This window comes from Microcaecilia unicolor, chromosome 1, assembly GCF_901765095.1.
Source record: "Microcaecilia unicolor chromosome 1, aMicUni1.1, whole genome shotgun sequence".
Classification (NCBI taxonomy): domain Eukaryota; kingdom Metazoa; phylum Chordata; class Amphibia; order Gymnophiona; family Siphonopidae; genus Microcaecilia; species Microcaecilia unicolor.
The window spans coordinates 357,303,166-357,320,754 of record NC_044031.1 but is presented as its reverse complement, the minus strand read 5'-3'; the positions used below and the strand labels follow the sequence as shown (position 1 = coordinate 357,320,754).

Sequence of the window (17,589 nt, the reverse complement as noted above, 5' to 3'; positions counted from 1 at the left end):
TAGCATCAAGTAACTGTGATTTGGATTATTCATCCCAATATGTATCACTTTGCATTTGTCCACATTAACTTTCACCTGCTATTTGGCTGCCCAGTATTCCAATTTCCTAAGGTCTTCCTGCAATTTTTCATAGTCCGCATATGTTTTTATATCTTCAATTAGTTTTGTGTCAAATGCAGATTTAATCACCTCACTCATCCTGATTTCCAGATCATTTATAAATATGTTAAAATAGCACCGGTCTCAATACAGATCCCTGCGGCATTCCACTATTTACTCTCCTCCACTGAGAAAAATGGCCATTTAACCCTACCCTTTGTTTTCTATCCATTAACTAGTTCATCCTCCTATCCCATGGCTTTTTAATTTTCTCAGGAGTCTCTCATGAGGAGATTTGTCAAAAGGTTTCAAATCTAGATACACTACATCAACCAGCTCACTTTATCCACATGTTTATTCATGCCTTCAAAGAAATGAAGCAAATTGGTAAAGCAAGACTTCCCAATTGACCGTTTTCAGTGTGTCTGGTAGCAAGGGATTCTGGCATGTGAGAAGGTAATGTACTGCTTGTCTTGGGGAAAGTGAAGTTAATTATCTGTAGCAGGTGTTCCTTGATGACAGTATGACATATATTCTCACATACCCTCTCACCTCCCCTAGGAGTTGAATTCTTTATGCTTTTATATCCAAATGTGGGTCCTACACAATTTTGGCATGCTGGAAGGCACTCAAGCATGCACAGTGGGAGCCTGCCAAAGGCTTCTAGAAACAACAGAATTGTGGGCAGCATCCGCACCGGGGCTTTGTCTTGTGGATGATGTCACCCACATGTGAGAATGTGTGTCCTGCTGTCCTTAGAGAACACCTGCTACAGGTGAGTAACTTTGTTTTCTGTACCTTGCTCCCAATGCTTTTAGCTGGGGGTGTATGTTGAGCAGCACTTTCCTTTGCTCAGTAGCGCTGGAAAAACACTGCATGATAATGATTCTTTATCTATTGACTTGTAACAAGGCCTGCTGATGCATAGCCTGCAGAATTGCCTGCTGCACCTGGGTGTAGCATAGTAACTTAACAATGATTGGCCTTGGGCAGTTGGTTGTACAATGTCTGCTGATTGGTACCCTTTGCACTAGAGGTCTGCACGGGAACGGGGTTTGCGGGAATCCCGCGGGTTTCCCCCCTGGTCAGCGGGAGTGCCGCGGGAATGGAACCCTGGTCAGCGGGAGTGCCGCGGGGACGGAACGGTCCATGCGGGATTCCCGTGGGGATCACGGCACGAGGAGAGGACAAAGGCGCCTAACAACTACAGCCTCTTCCTTCACGACACTACGGCTCGCTCACGCACAAAGATCACTTCTACCCTAACAGCCCCCCCAATATTATGTGCAGTTGTACTTTTTCAAACTACATGTGCCTTTCAGACTTTTGCAACTTTGCAACTGCTGAGAAACTCATTGTCAAACAAGCCACCGACCCCCACCCTCCAAACTCTCCTTCCGTCTAGTGAAGGAAACAGGAATATACCCCTCAACACACCTTTTGATTAAAGCGCAATAAACACACTTCCTGGGTTCCAGTTTGAAAACCGGTTTGTAATCCCACCGCAGGTAAAAAAAAAATATATATATATATATATATATATATATATATATATATATATATATATATATATTATAGAAACGGAACACACACAGATATATGGATATTTTAAATCCAGCTCAACTCCCCCCAAAATGCATTTTTAAACAACTTCCCCTGAAAAAAAGAAAGCCGCAGGAAAGGCATTTTTCGCTTGTAAATAAAAGAGCGATCAGACAGTACTCACCATTAGCCGAAAGGGAAAGGCATTGCACGTTTCTAGCAACTGGCTTTTCCCTCGCTCCCTGCAGCTGCTGGGGTCAGTGGTAGAAGAAGTCAAAGTGAAATAAAAACTCGAGCAAGTAGGCTAAGCCCCAGCTTTGCCTCTGGCTGAGATTCTCAGCCTTCTCTAGCCTGCCTGCCTGTAGAAAGTGTCCTTAAGGCTGAAGTTTATGCACCTCTCGTCAATGTAGCAAACTAAATGTGGGGGTTGGGTGAGGGAGAGCGAGGAGGAGGGGGGGGGCGCAGATCTCCTCCAGCCCAGGTGCCTTTTTGGTTGTAGCATCTTTGTAGCATCTGCTCTCTAGTTGGAGGAGGAGGAGAGCAGCTGGACATCCTCCTCTGGCTACGGGGGTGGGGGTTGATACTTTCAGTCTGTGGTAGGCAGGTTCCTTCAAATCTGAGCTAGAGGGAACGGGACATGGACAAGGGATGCAAGCTAAGCCCTTCGTTTACCATTGGGTTTGAGAAGCTGCATTCAATTTGTACCCAGCAATATTTACTAAATGCAAAATTAATTCTAGAATGCCACTGCTGAGCTCAACATGAAATCTAAGCATGTTGATCTTATTAAAAACAAAATTACTGGACAGCTGCATTTAAATATGTTTTTTATTATATAAAATCACTTCTAATCCGCTTAAGTGAAAGCAGTGGAGCTATGGGGTTTACAATATAAAAATAAAACTAAGGAAAAAAATATGAAAATATGCAAGACAAAAACACCTGGTTTTTTTTCTGGTTCGGTCCATTTCTATTTTTCTTGCACTCCCCGTGCATGCTTAGTTTGTGCATGAACTGAGCATGTTTGGGGAGTGCCGGCATGGCAGCTGGAGACACCCCGCTCACTTCCTCACTGTTGAGGCAGCACAAGGAGGAAAGGAACACTTTGGCAGTAGATTTCTTTGACTGGCTTCGGCATCCCCACCAGCAAAGGAATGGTATCTAATGTGGGGGGGGGGAGGGAGGAAGAGGAAATGTGACCCCCCCATGCTGGCTATGGCCCAACTTTAATTACATGATCAATCACAAGGTTACAAATTTTAATCACGTGATTGATCACGATTAAATATTTTAATCGAAATTCAGCCCTAGTTAGAATGTTTGAAGAGAGGATTTTTCATGATTCTCTCTTTAAAATCTGCCAGTTTCAAAACACAAGAGCAGCTGGGGACGCCCATAGTTCCCCAGCCATAGGGGGCGGAGCAAGATGGCGGCAGCAACATCACCTCGCGAGTAACATCGAGTAATCAGCAGGAGCACAAACCCTTTCTCTATTACCTAAAAAAAATTGTTTTACCTGTAAAGAAATATGCCGCATACAAAGAGAAAGGCGTTTGTTAGAGCTGCGGCCCAGGCAGCTCTAACTTCTACACCTACCCAGCAGACGCTCGAGAACCGCGACGACGGCGTTTGGAGGTCCCGCTGAGTTTACAGGGCCAGGAGAGGCTGACCTCTTGGGACAGGATATTTCGTTGTCCCCTCCAACGCGATCTCAACCGCCACAACCGACTGGGGCCGATTATGGAGGCGAACCGCTATGACGGCGAAGCGGCGAGTCAACTGGGTCTCATAGCGATTTCCCCAGTCGATGCCTGTGTTCCATCTAAGGCCCAGAAAGTGCCGGTATCACTCGAGGCTATATGGGAGATACTTCAGACGGTCTTAACCTCAACTAGCAAGATTGACTCTCTTGTGAGTAACGTTCAGACTTTGTCTAAAGACCTTACAGCAATGGAAAATGAAGTCTCAGAAAGAATGAATCATTTATCTGATGAAAATGTAAAAATGAAAATGAAAGAAATTTCAGCAAAGCTTATACAAGATAATACATTGATTCATACCAGACTGGAGTATTTTGAAAATTATAACAGGAGGCTCAATTTGCGTTTGTTGAACTTTCCAAGAACTTTAGTCTATTCTCCTTTGGATATTTTCAAACGATATTTGATGGAAAATTTGAAATTTACAGAAGATAAAATATCTCCACTTAATAAAGTATATTATTTGCCAGCAAGAAAATTGAAAGATGGCCCCCAAGAACTACCACAAACAGAACCTGATTTAAATGTTTCGGAATTATTAGAATCTTCCTTGACTGAAATAACTGAAAGACAAACTCTTTTGCTATTTTTTATTTTTCAACGGGACCTGGAACTGGTTAGAAAAACCTGCATTAAAGCATTTACAAACCCCATTTTATGGGAAAAAAGTACTAGTCTTTCCAGATGTCACTAAACAGACTCAGGCTAGAAGGAAAGAGTTTCTGGCATTAAGATCCGCAACATTAGCCTTGGGAGCCTCTTTTAATCTCAATTATCCATGTAAATGCAATGTGAAATATTTAGGGGTTAAATATGTATTTTTTGTTTCTGAGCACCTGAAACAGTTTATTACACAGAAAAAGGTTTTATCATTTATGTTGGAGTTTAGTAGGTCTGATTAGCCTCGGGAAAAGAGACTAATGAAAAAGTAAAATGCGCGGTATAAACTGTTAAGCCTTTACCTTTTATTTTTGAAAGATATTTGAAACTAATCTGAGTAGTACTAAGGTCCAGCCCCTTCAATTCGGGGTCTAATACAAGTTGATAATCTATATTTTCCTTATTTAATTTTTTTCTTTAGAGAAAATTGCCTGTAACCTGTTAAACTGCTTTACTTGTTCAAGATATATTCTTGTAAATTAATGAAAATGATAAATAAAGAATTTAAAAAAAAAATAAAATCTGCCAGTTTCGATTGGTTTTGGAACCAGAAAGAAGCCCATGCAAGACCGTAAGCACTGGTTGTGAAAACGAATGTGTGCGAGTCAGAGCAGAGTCTGTGGAAAAAACTTCAGTTTTATGTATTTATTGCCCTTTTTCTAAGATTCAGAATATTAATGAGTGAAGAAATATTTTCTCTGATTTGTTTTAAATGTATTACTCTGCATTGTGTGCCCCCTGTCCACTCCTCTCAGTACTTTATACTTCCTTTTTTTATGAGGATGGGCGGGGATGGAGGAGATCACTCACGGGGACGGGCGGGGACGGAGGAGATTACTCACGGGGATGGGTGGGGACGGTTAGATTCTGGCGGGGATGAACGGGGACAGGTTTGATTCCGGCGGGGATGGGTCACATTTCTGTCCCTGTGCAACTCTCTACTTTGCACCCACTCTGCTGCCAGCAAAGGTGTAAAAGAAAGTTTTTTAACCATTGTGACAATTGTTGGTCTAGATGAGCAATCATATCTTTCCCTTCCAAGCCTTCAACCAGGCCCATTATTTGCAAATTATTACTTCAATTCCAAATCCCATTGCAGCTGAGCTATTGCATTTTTGTTGTGCTGGAGTTGGATTTAGTGTTGAGACTGACAGATTTTTTTCCAGCTTTTCAGTACACACTTGTGGTGCTTCCATCTGCATTATAAGTTTTCCCAAGTTCTTTTTAACAGCATCCAAATTATTCAGTTGCTGGTGTATTAGTATTTTAATAGCTTTATAATTCTTCCATGATTGCTGTTGAGGGCCCACTTTGCTCCTTATGTGGCACGGCCTTCTCTGTCATCTAGGGATCAGCCTTGTGCTGTTCGAAGAATTACCTTTCCCAAATTTCTTTGCTGCCATTTTAGTCTCACTAAGCTGCAATAGGAGGTCAAAATGTTATGTGGCAGATCGATTATATTTCACTAAAGGCAGCTGACTACAGAACTGTAGGTTTATGCTGCCATCTTAGTCTGTGGCTCAAGCCATGACCCCTCCACTAAATATTTCTTAAACATATCTAGTAGCAGCATACTGGTTTCAGGAGCGGCATCACAGGAAGTCAGCCAATTAAAATGAGAGGTAAATTCCCATTCCGACGCAAAGAGCCCTATAAATGCAGTTGTTGCTTGCTGCTCCATCAGTGACTGATTGCTTGTGCTGCTGCTGCCTCTGCCCCTCAACCCAAATTTCCAGCACCATGCAGTTTTCTTCTTGAGCTGAAGCCAAGTGAGGGGAAAGAAAATGCGTTAAGATGAGGGGGGAACATGAGAGAGAGTGAGACTGAGGAGGGGACAGTGCACCATTGTATTTTGCCACTATTTGATGAAACATTTGTTTTTGTTTTGTTATCTGGTAATCGGGAAATACTTAATAACTCATCTTAAGCTACTACTGGAAGAGGTGTGAGCTAAATCCAAATAAATAGTAATAAATAGTCTTGGATATACACCATTAGGTCCCATCGCTTTGTCTTCTTTTAATTTAGCTAGCTGAACACAAATGCAGTCTTCTGAAAATCATTTGAGATCTACCTCGCTTCCATTCCTGCTTTCTTTGTGTGCTGTAGCCCTACTGCGTCCCTTCATCTATGAATACAGAACAGAGATATTTCTTAATCAGTTCAGCTTTATATTTTTCAGCTTAAAAATATTCCTTCCTTTCACCTTTGAGCCTGATGAGTACTACTTTTGTCCATCCTATTGTCACTAACATATGTAAAAATAAAATAATTAACTAAAAAAAAAGCCTTGTTCCCCCCCCCCCCCCCCCCCCCCCCACCAAAAGTGTACTATATTGGCTATTTTTTCCTTTCATTTGCATCTTTACTTTCCTGACTCTCTTCTCGGCTTCTCTTACCTTTTCAGATATTGTTCCTTGTTTTCCTCTTTCTGCAATCTCTTGTAATTTATGAAGGCTAACCTTTTTCTATACCTTTTCAGCTGCTACTTTTGAGAACCAAAAACACCTCCCTTTTCCTCTTTTTTTTATGTACTTGCCTAACAAAAAGTTTGTTGCCCTTAAAAATAACTCCTTTCAGATTTTCCCACTGCCCTTTCCTTTAGATTTTTCCATCCAGCTGACTCCTTGAGGTATTCCTCCCATCTTGACAAAGTTAATTTTCCTGATGTCTAGGAAGTCTTTTTCTCCCTATGCTGCCCTTACTTGTTATAGCCCATCTCTGTGACCACCACCAAATCCAAATCGTCAACCTCTTCAGCTTCTAGACCCACAACCTTATTTCTAAGGGCATTAGAATACACAGCGTTCCAGATGTTGCTGGTTTTTTGCCACATGTCTTTTGTATGTCAGAAGCATTTACAACAATGGTGACCCCCTTCTTTGTGACATTAGACATTTTAGCCTAAAGTAACAAATTGGTTAAATATCTGAAATACTTTTGATAGTGTCCAGAATGGTTTCTGCCACATGCACATACTCACACTAGATTGATTCTGTTGCACATAGTTATTTCTTTAGGGGGTTGGCACAAACAGTTGAACGGGTTGGTTCATTTGCTTTTCAGACTCTATCTACCATTACAGCCTGAATTTCATTTATTCAGCAACTTGCAAACAACTAAAGGAAAACAAAAGACCTCAAAGGGCTAGAATAACTGAACTTGCAGAAGTCAGTTTTGAACTTTGCAAGAGTCTGAGCTGCCTCTCTGGATTTCAGATCAGTCCATTGGACTGTTTTTTGAAGGAGTAACTATTGGATAGATTTGTGTTTCCTGAAAGGAACTTTAACTCACTAGAAGGGGAAAAGTAAAAGAACAATTTAAGTCAAGCAGATATATCAAGTAGTAGCTATCATTTTACTAGGGTGAACTTACTGTGACATTCTTACAGTGAATGTTGTTGTGTTCCTTACTTGGTTATGTTGTAAATCATTTGCTCCTTGTCTTTGGTTATTCTGCTAAAGCCTTGCCTGTGTCCTCTTCCTCTGGTCCCCATCTTAAGTGCTACAGAGATTTGAAGTCCCTTACACTTGATCGTTTTCTTTCTTTCTGTGACCCTTTTTCTCCCAACTTCTTATCTCTAAACCTAACAGACCAACTCTCCCAGTGGGACTCCATAACAGCATCAGTTTTTGATAAGGCTGCTCCTTATAGGACTGACACTTCCCTTCCACCAATCCCATCTTTGGTACCATTGTGGTCTACAGCTTGCGAAGCAATAGCTCTTTGGCGTAAATCTTGTTTTCAGGCCTTATTTGTCTTTACATGTGCTGCCTCCCAATACAAGCCATCTGTGACTTTGGCTAAGAAAAATTACTTTTCCTCTCTTCTAAAATGAGACACTAACCTTTCTCGCCTATTTGAGATTTTACGCCAGGTGACTTGTGGCTGCTGCCATGAAACAGATACTACTTCCCTATCAGCTGAGAATATTGCAAGCATTTGCTAAAAAGATCTGCATTATTTGTTCCACTCTCTCTCCCCTCTGTCTCCTCCCTCAACACCTGACTCCTGTCAGCATATTTCAACAACTTTTCAGCTTCCCACACAATCTGAACTCCCCAAGCTGATTTGTTCCGTATACTGTTAAGCTGCCCCTACTGACACAATCACTTCCTCCTTTTTAAAGTGGGTTTTTGAGTAGTTTCTTCCTTTCACTTATTCAGTAGTTTTCACTGGCATTTCTACTGGCTGTTTCCCCAGATGTTGGAAGTTTGCAGCTATTTTCCCCCATTTAAAGAACACCACCTTGGATTCTGCTGACCCGCAGAACTACCGGCCTATTTCCCAACTTCTATTTCTTTCCAAGATTGTTGAGAAAGTTGTAGACCCCTAGGCTTCACTTGTGACATGCTTTTCTTTTCACTCCCTCTCTCTTGTTTTCTTTATCTAGGTAGTTGATTATGATCCGCTATCCCTCCCTTATAAGGAATTGTTGTAACCTAGTCTCCCTTTTGTTTCTTTCCTTCCCTTCTTTATACAATTATATAATTTATTTGCTTTTGTAAACCTCTTAGATATGTACTATTTGTGGTATATTAAATGAAGATGAAATGTGAAAGGGTACAAAAGACAAGGAGATAGATAGTTACCTATTAAAAGGCAGGTTTGTCATTTGAGTAGAAGAAAAAGTATTTTTAAAATAGCATTAGAGTTACAAGGTATAATTGATATTTATTTATTTGATACTTATTATTTATTTGATATTTTTTTATTTATTATGTATTTTTATTTCAAAATATAGAAAAAAAGATCAAGAAATGTGGCAGACCCCGGAAGTCTGATGGTTGCATTGTGGCTCCAAGTCACAATAGTCCATTCGAACCTGTTGCGTTGCAGAGATCCATAACAGTACTTGGGATAAAAAGTGACAGTGAGCCTCAAGAAGGTGACATGATCAAGCTGAGCAATAAATTTAAAGGTGATGTAGAGGACTGCAGTGGTGACAGTGCCTTTTATGAAGCTAAAACCTTGAATATTCCTGTTGAAAGAGACTTAGCAAATAATTCAAGTGATTCTGATCAGGAAGATGAAAACTATTTCGATAAACTACTAGAAGTATTGAAATACGTGAAACCTCTTCCACCACTTCTGTCCCCTGTGCCGTTTTCTCTTTCTGTTACACAGGTGAGTCATAAGAGATTTGAATGTGTCAGTTACTGTATACTGTTATGTGCAAATGTTATGATTCAGTGAATTCCTAAGTGACATCTTGTACATTGTACAAAGTTTTACATTATCCCACTCATTCCATAACTAGGCACAAAAAGTTAGGTGCCTACCCATTGTGGGCATAAGTTATAGAGTACTAGCACTTAGGTGCATGACTGTTACAGTTATGTGATAAGTGCTAGTTGGGCGCTATAATTTTAGCGCACAAATGCGAGGGGGCATTTATAGGAGGAGGTGAATGGGCAGGGCATGGGTGCATCCAGTTTATATGTGTAGATGATGACAGCAGAAAAAGACCTGCACAGTCCATCCAATCTGCCCAACAAGATAAACTCATATGTGCTACTTTTTGTGTATACCCTACCTTGATTTGTACCGGTCCTCTTCAGGGCACAGAACGTATAAGTCTGCCCAGCATTATCCCTGCCTCCCAACCACCAGCCCCAGCACAGATCGTATAAGTCTGCCCAGCACTATCCCCGCCTCCCAACCACCAGCCCCGCCTCCCACCACCGGCTCTGCCACCCAATCTTGGCTAAGCTCCTGAGGATCCATTCCTTCTGAAAAGGATTCCTTTATGTTTATCCCATGCATGTTTGAATTCCGTTACCGTTTTCATTTCCACCACCTCCCGCGGGACGGCATTCCAAGCATCCACTACTCTCTCCATGAAGAAATACTTCCTGACATTTTCCTTGAGTCTGCCCCCCCTTCAATCTCATTTCATGTCCTGTAGTTCTACCGCCTTCCCCTCTCCGGAAAAGGTTCGTTTGCGGATTAATACCTTTCAAATATTTGAACGTCTGTATCATATCACCTCTGTTTCTCCTTTCCTCCAGGGTATACATGTTCAGGTCAACAAGTCTCTCCTCATACGTCTTGTAACGCAAATCCCATACCATTCTCATAGCTTTTCTTTGCACCGCTTCCATTTTTTTAACATCCTTAGCAAGATATGGCCTCCAAAACTGAACACAATACTCCAGGTGGGGCCTCACCAACGTCTTATACAGGGGTATTAAAACCTCTTTTCTTCTGCTGGTGCGGGGAGCCTTGCAGGCCGCCCAGATTAACCTGGCAAAGACTTGGAAGGCACCGCGGGTCCCCTCACTGACTGATTGGATTACGAAAGTGAGATATATATGTGAGATGGAGAGACTGACGGCTGTGAAACGGAGAACTGAATCCAAATGGGAGAAAGTGTGGCTGCCTTTCTTGACTGCTTGTCCGTGATAGCTGATGAATGGTCTGAGAAGGGAGGGAGGGGGTAGTGGGGAGTGTAGGGTGGGGGGTCATAGGGGGTAGAAGGGGGGGTAGGTAAATAGGGAGGGAGGGGGGGAGGGTATTAAAAAATTGGATTAAAAATTGAAGTATACAGTGTGTCTACGGTAATTTATGTTTTAATATTCAATATTATGTTTGGCTCACTGGGAATATGATGTAATGAGCCGAGTTCAGTATGTTCGGTGTTATGTTCTTAAAGCTCAATAAAGACTTCTATAAATTAAAAAAAAAAAAATCTAAAGGTGGACAAAGCAGTGGGACCGGACGGGTTCCACCCCAGGATATTGAGGGAGCTCAGAGAGGTTCTGGCAGGTCCTCTTAAAGATTTGTTTAATAAATCCTTGGAGACAGGACAGGTTCCGTGGGATTGGAGAACGGCGGAGGTGGTCCCTCTTCACAAAAGTGGTGATAGGGAAGAAGCCGGAAACTACAGGCCGGTAAGCCTCACTTCGATTATTGGAAAAGTAATGGAAGCGAAGCTGAAGGAAAGGATAGTGAATTTCCTAGAAGTAAATAAGTTGCAAGATCCGAGACAACATGGTTTCACCAAAGGGAAATCGTGCCAAACGAATCTCATTGAATTCTTTGGGTGACCGGAGAATTAAATCAAGGACGTGATATGGACGTAATCTACTTAGATTTCAGCAAAGCGTTTGACACGGTTCCCCACAGGAGGCTCTTGAATAAACTAGACAGGCTAAAGATAGGACCCGAAGTGGTGAACTAGATTAGGAACTGGTTAAATGGCAGACGCCAGAGGGTGGTGGTAAATGGAGTTCGCTCAGAGGCGGGAAAGGTGAGTAGTCGAGTGCCTCAGGGATTGCTGCTGGGGCCGATTCTATTCAATATATTTGTGAGTGATATTGCCGAAGGGTTACAAGGTAAAGTTTGTCTTTTTGCGGATGACACCAAGATTTGCAACAGTGTGGACACCCCGGAGGGAGTGGAAAACATGAAAAAAGATCTGCGGAAGCTAGAAGAATGGTCTAACGTTTGGCAATTAAAATTCAATGCGAAGAAATGCAAAGTGATGCATTTAGGAAGTAGAAATCCAAGGGAGACATATGTGTTAGGCATGGAGAGTCTGATAGGTACGGACGGGGAGAGGGATCGTGGGGTGATAGTATCTGAGGACCTGAAGGCGACAAAACAGTGTGACAAAGCGGTGGCCGTAGCTAGAAGATTGCTAGGCTGTATAGAGAGAGGTGTGACCAGCAGAAGAAAAGAGGTTTTAATAGTTTATATGTGTAACTTACAGAATGTGGTCAGTTATGTTCTAAAGTGCCGCATTTAGGCACACATATTTATACTTGTTATTGACATTGCATACGTCAGCATGCCTACATTTTGGTTTGTAAATGCTGATCTGCTAGTATTCTGTAACAGATTTTGGGCAACAAGATGCCATTATAGAATTAGCGCTTAGTGTACTGCATCATGATGCCTAACTTTTGACACCCTTTATAGAATTGTTCCCTATATCTTTTTTTCAGATGCATAAATACTCTTTGATTTTAACAGATTGAGAATTAAAAGAATGAGAATATGGCAGGTGTAGAAGTTTTGATACCCTTTCAGCTGATCATTAAAAAGTTAAAAAAAATTTTGTGACTCCTCAGACCTTCAGTTAGGTGAAGACAATTCTACAGTTGTTTTGTTTTTTTTACATTTGTACCCCGCGCTTTCCCACTCGTGGCAGGCTCAATGCGGCTTACATAGGGCAATGGAGGGTTAAGTGACTTGCCCAGAGTCACAAGGAGCTGCCTGTGCCTGAAGTGGGAATCAAACTCAGTACCTCAGTTCCTCAGGACCAAAGTCCACCATCCTAACCACTAGGCCACTCCTCCACTCCACAGTTGAGCTACTCTGATCCTTTTGACTTCTGTTTATCTTGTTGGGCAGACTAGATGGACCGTACAGGTCTTTATCTGATGTTATCTACTATGTTAGTGGTGACTCCAGCACAACATCCCTCTCTCTTGCTCCTTTTGTCAAACGTCCCTTTCTTCTCCATTCTTTTCCCATCACCATTATCTCCCCACTTCCTTCTTTTCCTGGCCCACATGATGTGGAAGGATATGGGGATGGCACACCATTATAACAGTACTCCATCATTCATGGTGCCTAGCACTGCCACACAGGTCACACATTTTATTTTATTTATTTATGTTAATTTATATACCGTGTCTTATTGCAGCTGCAAAACAGAGCTATGCTGGGAGTGAGAATGGAAAACCAGGGCTTAGTAGCTGAGCCAAGAGGGAATCCAAACCAAAAAACACATATAGTTGGAGGGCGGTGAGTTCCTTACCCCCTTCCAAACTTCACCCATCTCTCCTGTAACCTCTTCCTGCTGCTGCCATACTATTTATTTGGGACAGTACAGCATAATGAGCCCATTTAGTCCAACACCAGTGTTTCTCATAAGATGTAACAAAGGAATGACTGTTTTATTTTTGTGAAAAAAGGGGTGTTATTACCCCTTCAATTTGAGATTTAATCATAGGTGTCTGCATTTCAGAGCTGCTAAAGAGAAGCAATTTTAAAGATATTTTTCAGACCATGGCATCAAATACTGGCACAATCCCCTCTTGCTTCCCCTATTACCTTCCAGTAAAATAACATTAATTCTGGTGACTACAGGGCTGGATAAGAAGGGTAAAATACAGTTATTGCCTTCCCTTGATCCAGCCCAGCTGGCACAGAAATCTTTACTAAAAACTTAAACTAGACACAAAGGTTGGAAAATTGTTTAAGTTCAGTCCTCTGTCTCTACTTGTTCTTGGTTTCCTTTCTGTCCTTATGTTCCTTCTTTTAAGAATTCTCTTCTAGTCATCCTCCCATGTCATAATTTTTCTTTCCTCCATGTATGTTTGTCTCTCCATAGTTTCTCTCATCTCACTTTCTTCTAGTCTTACTCCCTCCTGACACTTCTCACGCTTTTCTCACCACATTTCTGTTCTCTCCACCATGACCCTCCTAACCCTCAGCCGCTCTTCCACACAGCTACTCTCCATCTCTTTCAGCAAATCTTCTGTGTACAGCTTGTGTCCTCCTGCCTGTTCTTCCTCTTTCTCAGATTGTCTCCTTCTGTAACCTTTCCCCCCACAGCCCATACTCCCTGAGTTCCTCTCACCCTATAGCCTGTTTCTACTCCTCTCCCACAGCTCCACTGCTAGTCCCTGTCCCTATCACCCAGCCTTTTTAACCCTTTAAATTCCTTCACTTCTTCCTAGCCCCCTTTATTCCTCTCCCAGTATTTTTTTTTTACCTTTAACTGTTGTACTGTAGGTATTACTTTGACAACATAGGTATTATATTCTCCGAGAACAAGCAGACCTAAATTCTCTCAAGTGGGTAGACGATCCCGCATCACCTGGGTCGGCATGATACCAAGCAAAAAAAAAGTTTGCGAGAGCCTTCTAAAGCGCGAGCAGCGCTCCAACGCGCATGTGCAAAGTGCCTTCCCACCTGCAGCACGACCACACCTCTTCAGTTTTTTCTTCGCATGAGAAGCGGCGGTGTTTCTGTTGCTTCTCACACACCCAGGAGAGAGCCTTTTGTCGTGCCTTTTGGTGGTTTTTTTTTTTTTTTTTGCTTCTGGCTCTTATTTTTCCCTTTTTTCTTTTATTTAAAAAAAGAAAAACTCCCTTATAGTTTTTACCTTTGGCCCATGTTTAACTTTCCTTTCTTTTTCAGCGTGGGCCGATTTTTGGCCTGCTTGGTCAGGTCTTCTCTTTTTGTGCCTTTTCATTTTTTTTTTTTTTTCAGACATAATTGCGACTTTTAATTTAGCTGAAGCCATTTTCCTCTCCATGTCATCGAAGACTCCCAATGGCTTCAAACAACATACCCGGTGCAACCGGACCATCTCGGGTACTGTATTCAGTACCTTGGGCCCGACCATAGCCAAGCCAATTGTGTCTACTACTACTATTTAGCATTTCTATAGCGCTACAAGGCATACGCAGCGCTGCACAAACATAGAAGAAAGACAGTCCCTGCTCAAAGAGCTTACAATCTAATAGACAAAAAATAAAGTAAGCAAATCAAATCAATTATTGTGTACAGGAAGGAGGAGGGTAGGTGGAGGCAGGTGGTTACAAGTGGTTACGAGTCAAAAGCAATGTTAAAGAGGTGGGCTTTCAGTCTAGATTTAAAGGTGGCCAAGGAAGGGGCAAGACGTAGGGGCTCAGGAAGTTTATTCCAGGCGTAGGGTGCAACGAGACAGAAGGCGCGAAGTCTGGAGTTGGCAGTAGTGGAGAAGGGAACAGATAAGAAGGATTTATCCATGGAGCGGAGTGCACGGGAAGGGGTGTAGGGAAGGACGAGTGTGGAGAGATACTGGGGAGCAGCAGAGTGAGTACATTTATAGGTTAGTAGAAGAAGTTTGAACAGGATGCGAAAACGGATAGGGAGCCAGTGAAGCGACTTGAGGAGAGGGGTAGTATGAGTAAAGCGACCCTGGTGGAAGACGAGACGGGCAGCAGAGTTTTGAACCGACTGGAGGGGGGGAGAGGTGACTAAGTGGGAGGCCAGCAAGAAGCAGATTGCAGTAGTCTAAACGAGAGGTGACAAGGGTGTGGATGAGGGTTTTGGTAGAGTGCTCGGAAAGAAAGGGGCGGATTTTACGGATGTTGTAAAGAAAGAAACGACAGGTCTTGGCGGTCTGCTGGATGTGAGCAGAGAAGGAGAGAGAAGAGTCAAAGATGACCCCAAGGTTTTGAGCCGAGGAGACAGGGAGAATGAGAGAGCCATCAACAGAAATAGAAAACGGGGGGAGTGGGGAGGTGGGTTTGTCTTTGTATGAAGAAAAGGACTCAAATTTCCCAAGAAGCTCAACACGAAAATCTTTTTGGAGCTTGGTCTGTTTCTTCGACGGCATCGACATCAAAGTCGTTGACATCAAGGGAGGCACTGGCATTGGGAGTCGAGGTAGGCATGGCTGCTGTGAGACCCCGAGACACTGGGAGCAGCGAGGCATCGAGTGGGTCTCCACCTACCTCAAGGCCTCCTGCTATGTTGGCCCCCCCAGGACCGTCCATCGTCAGACCCGATCCCAAGGCTGCAGGAGTATTCAGTGTCGTCCTTGTTGGCACCGAGGAGTTTGGGTTAGATGTATCGGGCAAAGATCAAGAAGTACCATCACCGATCTCCTTCGTCGCACGGTGTCAGGAGCTCTGAGACGCAGAGGGACTCTGCACCCGAGAAGTGACCTGATCCCAAGGCAACAGGAGTATTCGACGTCCTTGTTGGCACCGAGGAGTTTGGGTGAGGTGTATTGGGCAAAGATCAAGAAGCACCATCACCGATCTCCTTTGATGCAAGGTGCCAGGAGCTCTGGGATGCAGAGGGACTTGGCACCCAAGAAGTGTTGACACCGGCAGGATCATTTCCCCTCCATTCAGGAGGTGCCGATGTGTCTTCCCAGCAGCCAGGATCCTGCTCCCACAGCCCAGGCAATTCGTCAACCTGAGCCCCAACTGGCCCCGTACTGATGGCGGCTCTCGATGAGCATATCCAGGCCTTGCTCCCAGAGCTTTTGTAGGGATTGATGCAGCGATGTGCATCAGGGGTGCCTGCACCTGCCATGCCTTCTGCTGCGGCCCCACCTGGCCCCCAGCCCGCGTGCAGCCTCTAATGCAGGCACTCCTGGTAGCTCCGCTGTTGACTGCCACCTGCCTGCTCCTCTACACCACTCTCAAGAGCATGGTACCTTGACATCAAGGCGGTCCCGTTCTTGGACATCCCTGAGGGAAATGCTGTCCGATACTGAAGAGGAATGCTCATGGGAATCAGAGGAGGACCCCAGGCACTTTTTCTCGAGTCCTATAGGACCCCTTCTGAGCCTTCCCCTCCGCCTGTCTCCACCAGAGAGCCTCTCCTTCACCTCTTTTGTGTGGGAAATGGCTGAGGCCCATGGAGGAATGGAATGGCCCAGAACCAAGATGCTCGAGGTCCTGGACTACAACCTCTCCACCTAAGGAGGCAGTGATGGCTCCTCTCCACGAGGTACTCATGGCAGTCCTTGTCAGGAACTGGGCGTCCCCTCTGTCTGCCCCTGTGGTCCCCCAAAAAATTGATAACCAGTATCATATCCACGAGGAATCTGGGTTGATGAGGTCTCAGTTACCCCACGACTCCATGGTGGTGGATGCTGCTCTCAAAAAAGCCAGGAGTACTAGGGACTATGCCACAGCTACCCCAGGCAGAGAAGCTAGATCCCTGACTCTTTTAGGAGAAAGATGTATCAGGCTGCTATGCTCATCACCTGAATTAAATCTTACTAGCTCTTCATGAGCGTTTACTTGCGGAACTCAGTGAGACAGCTGTCTGACTTGGTCGATACACTCCCTCCGGAACTGGCTGAGCCCTTTCGCCAGGTGGTCAAACAGCAGAAGGCGTGTCACAAGTTCTTGGCTAGGGGCATTTATGACACTTTTGACGTGGCATCCAGAATCTCTGCCCAAGGTATAGCAATTTGCAGACTCTCATGGCTGCGTGTTTCTGACCTGGACCATTCTGTCCTACAGAGGATGGCGGATGCCCCTTGCCAGGGGGATAATCTTCAGAGAGAAGGTCGAAGAGGTTGCTGACCAGATCAAAAAGCACACCGAGGCTGTGTCTTCTTTCTCCCACCAGACGTCTTCTGTAGCTATCTCCTCATCCAGGAGGTAGTTTGGAAGGTCGCGGAGTGCCACCTATTCCTATTCTAGGCCTAGGTACACCCCTGTGGCTTGCCAGCCCGCTCAGGCTCAGCCCCAGTGAGCTTGTTCTCGTCAACTGCGTGCGCCCAAGGCCCCTGCTCCTCCCCAGCAAAAGCAAGGGATGAACTTTTGACTGGCTCCAGCAGGGCATAGCTGCTATCAAAGTGTCTGTGCTGGACGACTTGCCGGTCGGGGGGAGGTTTAATTTTTTTCACCAAAGGTGACCTCTCATAACCCCTGACTGGTGGGTTCTTCAAATAGTCCATCTTGGATACACCCTCAATTTGCTTTCCAAACCTCTAAGTTGCCCACTGAGTGCTTATTCTGTCAGCTGTTATCACAGGCAGGTACTTGCAGAGGAACTC

The 17,589-nt window shown here is 43.9% G+C and overlaps 1 protein-coding gene across 3 annotated transcripts in view; it reads left to right on the top strand.

Moving 5' to 3' along the window:
- Positions 1-17,589, top strand: part of ICE1 (interactor of little elongation complex ELL subunit 1) — a 352,896-nt gene that overhangs the window by 236,655 nt on the left and 98,652 nt on the right. For all 3 annotated transcript variants that reach the window (XM_030209647.1, XM_030209639.1, XM_030209656.1), the window contains one exon: positions 8,806-9,188. In XM_030209647.1, the coding sequence (XP_030065507.1) occupies positions 8,806-9,188 (383 nt within the window). The remainder of the gene's footprint in view (positions 1-8,805; positions 9,189-17,589) is intronic.